General features: G+C 44.0%; 1 protein-coding gene across 2 annotated transcripts; it reads left to right on the forward strand.

Annotated features, from left to right (window-relative positions):
• The first annotated feature begins 433 nt into the window (after nt 1-433).
• On the forward strand, nt 434-7496 carry MTFMT (mitochondrial methionyl-tRNA formyltransferase). Of its 2 annotated transcripts, XM_035131049.3 has the most exons (9): nt 434-675; nt 1425-1637; nt 2820-2942; nt 3779-3881; nt 4132-4207; nt 4978-5069; nt 5701-5782; nt 6323-6405; nt 6879-7496. In XM_035131049.3, exons 1-9 carry the CDS (start codon nt 509-511, stop codon nt 7071-7073), a joined length of 1134 nt encoding a protein of 377 aa, XP_034986940.2. In that variant the 5' UTR covers nt 434-508; the 3' UTR covers nt 7074-7496. The 2 variants fall into 2 exon arrangements, with proteins under 2 accessions (XP_034986940.2, XP_060138344.1); XM_060282361.2 differs by lacking the exon at nt 1425-1637 and having other exon boundaries at nt 459-675.
• The last annotated feature ends 1318 nt before the right edge of the window (nt 7497-8814 follow it).

Below are 8814 nucleotides of genomic sequence, written 5' to 3' on the forward strand. Positions count from 1 at the left end.
ATATACTGTCCTTTCAACTACGTTTTCTTCCATTTTCATGGTCTTACGAAATCTCATGTTGCGACATAGGGGGCTGCTGAGTGTTATGATTATTTTCTTGTTTAGGTTTTCCCTTATAGTTTCTGCCTGAACTCCTGCTTGCAACGCAGCTCTTCAGAGAGCACAGGGGAGAACAAGACAACCCTCCTCCTCCTCCTCCTCCTCCTGCTGCTGCTGCTGTGAGTAGCAGGGACTGTGGCAACAAGTGGACGGGCTCGAGGTAGGCCCCGAACAGTTGCCATGGATACGGCTTGCCCCTTGTTGCTGCGGTTACCTGGATTAACACCGCCCAGCAATCCCACAAGGCCACGCGACGAGCCAAGTTTGGACCCGAGCAGTTGTTGCCCCGCCCACAGATGCGCAAGTGGAGTGTCGCGCGGGGCTACTACGTCATTCGCGCCGCGACGCTGGAGCGCGTAGGCGGGGTGGGAGGCGGTGGCGGCCTGTGGGGGGTGCCGGCGGAGGGGCCATGAGGGGCCGGATTTTGCGGGCCTGGCGGGGCCGGTGGAGCCTGGGGCGGGGCTATGCTTCGGGAGCCGCGGAGGCTCCGAGGCGGGAAAAGCCGCCCTGGCGGGTCCTGTTTTTTGGGACCGACGGCTTCGCGGCGGAGACCCTCCTAGCGCTCCAGGCTGCCCGGTGGGTCTCTAGGGCGGAGGAGGGAAGGGGGGGAAGCCTTCGGGAGCCGGGACAAAGGTTATGGTTTGTGGGAAAGGGCATCGAGTGAAAGGGATAAGAGAAGCTCCAAGAACAGGAGCTCACTGTGGCTATTTATCCATCTAACCCTGTAGTGACAGTAGCAGCAGCAGCAGCAACTGCATTTTGAGAATGCTATTCCCCATCAACTATCTACCACGCTGCTATTACTGGTTTTATTATTGTTACTTTTCGTTTCTTAACTGCCCTTCAGCACAATGTCCCAGCGTGAGTTGCAGCATTTTAAATATTAAGACCAGTTTAAAACGGATGTAATCAAAAGAATAGGGTGTGTCCATATGGGCCTTCCAAGCATTCCATCCTCAAAGATCCCTAAGTGCCACCTTGGAAACAGCATCATTTAATTTTAATCAAAGCAAGCTGATTAAGGCGAGAGACAAAATGTTTTGCAACATAAATTACAAAATACTGTTCTGTTGGTTAATTATAGTACTGTGTGGGTATGTATATATCAGGTGTCAAAAGCCAGTGTAAAGAGGAGTGACTTGAGGATGGAGGGGGATTCCCTCACTGCCCCAAGGTTGTGCAGAAGGCATTGGAGAGATAAGAATGATAGAGAGCGCATGTGGGGAAAAGGAGCTTCTTGGGGGAGGGCATTTACTGGGGTGGTAGCAGCTTGGCACTGTTCTCAAACAGCGTCCTCCATGTTTCTCTTTTATGTCCTGTGGCAGAGAGGCCAAGTCAGGTCTTCTTGTGGACCGCCTGGAGGTGGTAACGCTTCATTCCCAGCTGCCCAAGGGTCTCCCTGTCAAGAGCTGTGCAGAGCAACTTAAGCTCCCCATCCACCTCTGGCCAGATGTAGGTCTGTGTGACCACTTTGATGTCGGTGTGGTGGCATCATTTGGGCGCCTGCTCAGTGAGGACCTCATCCTGAAGTTTCCATAGTAAGGCTGTGAATGTGTTGAGTAGTTTGTTTATATTGCAATCTGGGCTGTGTGTTAAAGGAAAGTGGTTGGAGCAGGATAATATGTGAAAGGCTGTACTTCTTAATCAGACTAGTATTTTCCCGTAACTATGTGCAGGATTTTAGTGCTTGAAGACACTAATAACAAATGCCTTCTCAAATGCATTATTGTCCAAGGGGGTACAATAAGGGTTGCTTTACAGGCACTGTCGGTCAAAAATTAAATTGATTTAACTTCCAATGCAAAATATGTAGGACTTTCACCATAAATTGATGCAGAGTGGCACTCTGACCACAATTCTTTGTACATGCAATGGGGAACCTATTGGGGAAACTCTGTTAATTTCCTGTTGAAACCCTTTTGCATGCAAAGTCAGCAGCATTTGGCTGGTGAATCTTGGTTAGAGAGTAGACTTTGCCTGTTGTAAGCACACAGGCATGCTTGTATGTAAGAAAATGATAAAGTTGTTTATTGTAGGAAATGCATAACTTGGATAGAAAAGGTTTCTCGTTCTAGTTCAACTACCGGTAACTAGTCTAAAGAAGAACAAGGTAGCCATGCTTATTCCTTTGTTCTCTCAGAGGCTAGTTAAAGATGACCTCTCTTCTTGAGGAGGAATTTATAAACAGAATGCAATCTAAGACATATCAGTCTATTATTAATAATAATATTTAATAGATTTATATACCGCCCTTCCATCAAAAGATCTCACAAGACAAGTTCTAAACAACAACAAGAGAGAGAAGTTAGCTGATAGGTCTGGGTGTGTGGATGTTCCTTACTCTATCTGTCAACCTATCAAAAGCATTTACATCTCAACCTGCAAATTCCAATTAGCCAGTTTTAATGTTACTTAAAGGCTGGTTATGTGCTTCCTCATTTTCTTTTTTTTAATCCTTCACTTTTCTTGATCATGTTTTACACTGTTTATCAGTGGGCCAGTTTACTGGTTATGGCAAAAGACAAAAATGGGAGAACACCTTTTTACTGTATGCATAGTAATGTAATACTAAGTTTTCACATTATATTTTCATATCTTTGGGCAGTTACAGTAAATGCTAAGTTGCACTTTTTAAAATGAGTTCTCAAAATGCTTACTATTTGCTTATATATGTTACAGAATTACTGGTCCTATTCTAACTTCCAAATGTTCTGATTCAGTGGTGTGCTGAATGTCCATCCCAGCTGTCTTCCGAGGTGGCGAGGCCCAGCACCAATAATCCACACAGTGCTCCATGGAGATACAGTTACTGGGGTGACAATTATGCAAATCAAGCCTAAGAGGTACAATAGCTATTTGATTCAGCAGAATGTTGGTGCAAACATGTCCTTTTTAGGAACTCATAGTTTCATGGGTGCCAAATAGAGATGGGGGAAGAATCTGTTTGATCAGCATCTCTCAGCAGGCTGACATGATCAAGTGCTCCCAGATTTGCTTGTGGACCCAAACACAGTTCCCAGTCACGTCTCCAGATTTTGCAATGCATTTTCAGTGCACTAAAAATGCACCCAAGAATGTATTTCTATGCAAAAGATGTGTATACAATGTACAGTTAACTGGTAGATTAATTTTATGTAAGAAGTATATAGAAAATGCATGAAATGGGATGGAATTAGTTGTTCAGTCCATCCATAGTGCTGGGTAATCTTCTCAGTGTCTTAAATTGCTTTGTGTTACAGTACTATTAAGGCAGTGGTTTCCAAATCTTCATCCCCACAGATTACTTGAAAATTGCTGAGGGTGTTGGCAAAACACTTCAATGGGGAAGCTTAGAGGGAAGGGCTTTCGTTCAGTGGTAGAGCATCTGTTTTGCATGCAGAAGGTCCCAGGTTTGATCCCTGACCTCCGCAGGTTGGGTTGAGAGAAACTTCTGCCTGAAATCCTAGAGAGCCTCTGATGATCAGTGTAGAGCACTGTTTTTTCAAACTTGGGTCTCCAGCTGTTGTTGGACTACAACTCCCATAATCCCATAATCACTGGTCCTGTTAGCTATGAGCAGGAATTGTAGTCCAACAGCAGCTGGAGACTCAAGTTTGAGAAACACTGGTATAGTAGTATTCAGCTAGGTGGACCAGTGACAGCTTCCTGTGTTCCTTAAAGCTGTGTGTTGTGTTCCTAGGTTTGATGTAGGTCCAATTATCAAGCAGGAAACATTCAATGTGCCTCCCTGTTGTTCAGCAAAAGAGTTGGAATCCATGTTATCCAAACTAGGTGCTAGCATGGTAAGTTAACACTGCTTCCCCCCCCCCCCCGTTGCATCTCTAAAACAGTTGAAAACTTATGAGATGCTTAGAAATTCCAAGTTATGGAAACCAGGTCAGTTGAAGCATCCATTTTCTAAGAGGCAACAAGTTGAACATTGAGAAACTCACTTTCCTGAGTTCAGAATATAAATAACACTATTATTGTAGTCAAAACATTGTTTTTATTCTGTGTGGTTTATGTTTGGGTTTCCCCCCACCCCCCTTTCAGCTCATTGCTGTTCTGCAAAACCTACCTGAAAGTTTAAGAAACAAGACTGAGCAACCAAAGGAAGGAGTAACTTTTGGTATGTACCCGATGTTTTGTGTTTGTTCTTGTGAGCACATTGAGATCAAGCCTACAGTTTTTCACAGTTCAGGAATGGCAGCTGGTCTTTCTGATAGCCCAGAAGAAATGGATCATGACTTCCCCGCAGGCCACTTTGACATCAGTTGACAACCTTAAAGAGGCACGCAGTCAGTGCCGATCAGCTGACTGGCACTGACAACACACCTTCAAAGGGGGCAGCTGTCAGCAAGGTCTTTTTGCCAAAGAGCAATTTGGTGTGCAGCTGCATTTTTACCTGCCACACATGTCAGATGTGAGGCAGGTGAGCATGGCATAGGTAAAATGGCCTGGCCACAGTAGGATCCCTGCCCGGTCTCATTAGGCCCATAGGCCAGGCCAGAGTTTTTCCCATTGCCATTCCACCTTGGGGCAACAGCATTGAGAGAGGAGGGTGTTGAATTGCCAGACTGTGGAAAAAAACCCTCAATTTGTAAGTAAAGAAGTGAAGCCGGGGGAACCACAATGCACTGCAGTGAAAGAATACTGGTGGTGCAATCATTTGAACTGTAGGGGTTAAAAATGTAAGACAAGCCAGTTGGATCAGGCCACTGTTCTCTCTTGAGCACAAGAACCTTCTCCCCTTTTGCAGTTTCCAGCAACTGGCATTCAGAAGCTTCCTGCCTCCAACTGTAGAGGCATAGCCATCATGGTTAGAAGCTGTTGGTAGCCTTTGGCTCCATGAACTTGACTCAGAGTGCACCCATTAATTTTTGTTTTGTTATCTTAAAGCTCCTAAAGCCAGCATTGCAATGAGCTGCATCCAGTGGGAAGAACAAACTTCTGAGCAGATACTGAGGATGCATCGTGCCTTGGGAGCAATGGTAATGCCAGTGTTGTAAAGAGGTTCACTAAAATCCTAGGCTACAAAATAATTTCAATAGCCTGTCTGTCAATTATATATAATGCTGATTTGGAAGAGAATTTCTCCCACCTCTTAGTCTTCAGCTTTGGAGGAAATGGGTTAACACCACCACTTACCAGCTGTTCTGGGATTGCAAAATTAAAATTAAAAAAGCCAGCGGGTGGTGATGCTAGTGGATTTTTTACTTTTTACTTCGCTGTAGCTTCAAATGAGCAACTTGTTCACCCACAGTTACATATTAGCTTTTTGTTGCTCAGATTCCTTTGAAGTCCTGCTTACCAAAGATTTAAACTGCATGCCTTATTTCCAACAAAGCTACAGGGCTTGCAGGTGAAGGCTGACCTTGATTTTTAAAAGTTGTTTTAAATCTAAAATGCACTCAAATTTCATGCACTTTGGGGAAACTAGTTTGCATCTGACCTAGTCTTGTATTTGAAATGCTTCTGCTAATACACATCAGAAAAAGTGGAAACTAGCCCTAAATTTGTGTTTGTATTGCTGACTGAACATGAAAACAGTTTGACAACTCTGGTTTCATTTAGCTGAGTGTGAAAATCTGTGGCTAAGATACCTTACTGTACCTTTTTCAGATGCCCCTGCAAACACTCTGGATGGGTACTACTGTAAAACTCTTGGATTTCGTGGAAGTGGAAACATTACATGATCATAATGGTATGTACATACATCTCAGGAATTTTGGTTGTTAGCTATGACACAATAGGTAGTTAAACATAACACTGGAGGCACTTCTGTGAAACAGAAGTTATATATCATTCCTTGCCTTTGCTGCGAGTGTTTCAAATTGCTGTGTGGCCTTTTAGCTTGGTGTCATCTTACCTTCTGGCCATAAATGCCTTTGATCTCTAAAACCTTTTATAATCAACAGAAACCAACCTGCAGAGGCAGGGTTAAATAGAGGCAATGATTTCTTACCATGACAACTAAGACCAGCCAAGAGAACCCTGTTTGGGTTGGCCTCCATGACAAATATGGATGACCTGGGGAGTGTAAATCCTATGGAGTGGCTTCCTGCAAGTTATGCAAGCTTCCCTTGGAAGTTTACTAAAACTTGAGCTTGAGCAACACTTGTAAACATTGCAAGATAATTTCATTTGGGTTGGTTCTATGTGGCTGATGGTACATCGGGCATGCACAACTCCACAACAGCCTGTTGCGGGAAAACGAAGTCTAGAACATGTGTTTTGTGTTCAGATAGGTTAGCAGCTGAAAACGGAAACGTCCCAGGATCAGTGTTCTATCATAAGCAGTTGCAGACACTGGTGATCTGTTGCAAGGTATGTTTGTATGTATGTGGTGTTTCACTTTTCTTTCCTCAGATGGCTATAACTAGACTGTTCACAGGCAGCTGCACTAAGGGGAACGGTTTGCAAATCAAATTTGTGTTGAAGTTGCTTGCTTTTGCCACTCTCAGTGGCTTGGAGAATCAAACTATGCAGAGTGCGCAAGCGTTTCCTAAATCCATCCCTCCTTCCTATTGCATTACAGTAACTTGGGTTTGTAAACATGGTTGAGAACTGACAGGATACTGAATTTCATGGATTTTATCCAGTGTTTGTCCTTCTCAGAGTAAATGTCTTGTAATTAATGGGCATAACTTTACTTAGGTCCACTGATTTTAATGTGTCTATTCTTGAGTGTGTAAGTCAGTTGGATAAAACCCCATGTTTTTGCTGTGTGACTTCAGGACTTACAGGATGTGCTGAGACCTCTCCAAGACTTAGTTTCACCTTGTTCTTTTCCCCTCCAGGAAGGCTGGGTTGGAGTTAAAGCTGTGGTGCTTAAGAAGAAGCTGACAGCCGCTGATTTCTACAATGGATACTTACATCCTTGGTTCCAGCAAAATTCCAAAATGACTCCCGGGTCGTGCAGGTTCCAAACACTCAAGCTAGCCCCAGTGAAAAGGAGTCGGCAAGGAACAGTGTTGCATGCTCATAACACATAGCAATGAAGGCCTGGTACACTGTCAGAATCAACCAGGTGTTTGTTTATGCTGGCAGGGTTGGAGACATCTCCGTGCCATTTCATCTCTGCATCAGAAATTGAGTCTTGATGTCTCCCTGCGCAGCCATCAATTGAAACAGGGATGGAAGGAGCAGGAAGATGTCAAGAGGCGGTGGAGTTTGGCTATGGGTCTCCCAAATGGTTTTCATTCCGGCTACCCTGAACAGTGGGTTCATCCCCAGTATCTGTAGCCTTGAAATAATCTTTCCAGCTCTGCGAGAGGGATTTATATGGGCATCCTTTCTCTGGCTTTCGGTTAACAGTACATTAATCCTTGTACTCCAAAGTGCAGGTTTGTAAAGTTACCTTAGATAACAATGGTATGCTTACTGCAATATTGAATGATAAATTATTTTTTACATAAGTTTTTCTGAATGATGTGGTCTTCTGTCACTCTTATAGTGTCTGTGACCTATACTCTGATTAGCATAAGAATGTCCGTGTAAAAACAAGTCCTCTGCATTTTTCACATGCAAGGATAATCAAGAAGAAACAAGTCAGCTTTGTGTTTTGTTTTGTTTTTCTTCAAACACTGGCTTCCTCACCAATAACGGGGAACAAGCTTTGTGTTAGCAAGGGTGGTATTTGAGAGTATATCCATTTACTTTTCCCTATAAGAGTGAGGAATAAAGTGTTGCTTTGGGGCAGTAGCTCCTCAGGGTCTTGGGCTAAGAGAAATCTTTCTGCAACCCTGAAAACCTGTTATAAAGGGCGGGGGACTGTTGGCAGCACATGTGGGGGCATCTTGAAGGGGTGGGGGGATGCAGAGCCAGAGGGAGTCCAATTGCATGAGTGGAAATTGACTCACAGCATTGGACACAACTCAGTGTGCCTGCATTCTATGCACTGTGCAGTGCTATAACCTCTTGCAGTACATAAGTGCTCTCTCCACACACAGCCCACTTGTCATGATGGTGTTGGTTTTTTTACTGTTGGTTCGAACATTCTTGGTGGTGCTGTAGCACCAGTAAGCCAACAGGTGGCACTCTGTGCTTCTGAGCCTAACATATGGTCAGCCAACATTACTCCTTCAGTTGGAGTAAAAACAGTATCTAAAGGATGCTGTTTGATTAAACTGAAGCAACGCACAGCAGAAATTCAGAATAATAGCAGCAGGCAGCCTTTGGTAATGAAGTTGCTATTTTTGGGCTGGGAGTCAGCCATATACTTCAAATTCAGGTGGCGCAATTAAAGTTTATCTGGCACTCATGAATGACAAAACTGCCCCCCTAAATAGACTTTTGTGATAAAGATAGTGATAGTATAACGCACCGGAGAGGTAACACTTGCTTAATAAAACATCATCTAACCTCCCAGCAAACACATCAGAATGGAGCGTTGGATAAACAGATTGTTTGGAAGCATTGGAGCCAAAGCATTGGAGCCAACTTAAGGGCCCCCATAAAATATTTGAGGAGGCCAGGCTCCACCAAGCTCACAGGCATTGTCTTTCAAATGGTGTGTGCATGCTGTGTTTTGTGATCAATTATGTGGGGCAGGACTTACCTGGGGGCCCTCGACATTTTATTCAAGTTGGTACCCCTGCATGGAAGTGACCAGAAACTCTTCCCAACTACAGAAGTGATTGCTGTTTCTATTTAAACCCACTTTTTTCTCACAAATGGGCATAATGTTGACTACTGATTTCATAGAACAGGTTTGGGGCATATGTGACCCTCTAG

This window comes from Zootoca vivipara, chromosome 13 (assembly GCF_965207765.1).
Source record: "Zootoca vivipara chromosome 13, rZooViv2.hap1.1, whole genome shotgun sequence".
Taxonomy (NCBI): Eukaryota; Metazoa; Chordata; class Lepidosauria; order Squamata; family Lacertidae; genus Zootoca; species Zootoca vivipara.

What these genes read in the sequence shown, in the direction of transcription:
- MTFMT (XM_035131049.3), top strand. Translation starts at nt 509, where the DNA reads ATGAGGGGCCGGATTTTGCGGGCCTGGCGGGGCCGGTGGAGCCTGGGG. An exon ending in AACATTACATGATCATAATG is followed by an intron (nt 5,783 to 6,322) that starts GTATGTACATAC and finishes TTTTGTGTTCAG; the next exon opens with ATAGGTTAGCAGCTGAAAAC. An exon ending in CACTGGTGATCTGTTGCAAG is followed by an intron (nt 6,406 to 6,878) that starts GTATGTTTGTAT and finishes TTTCCCCTCCAG; the next exon opens with GAAGGCTGGGTTGGAGTTAA.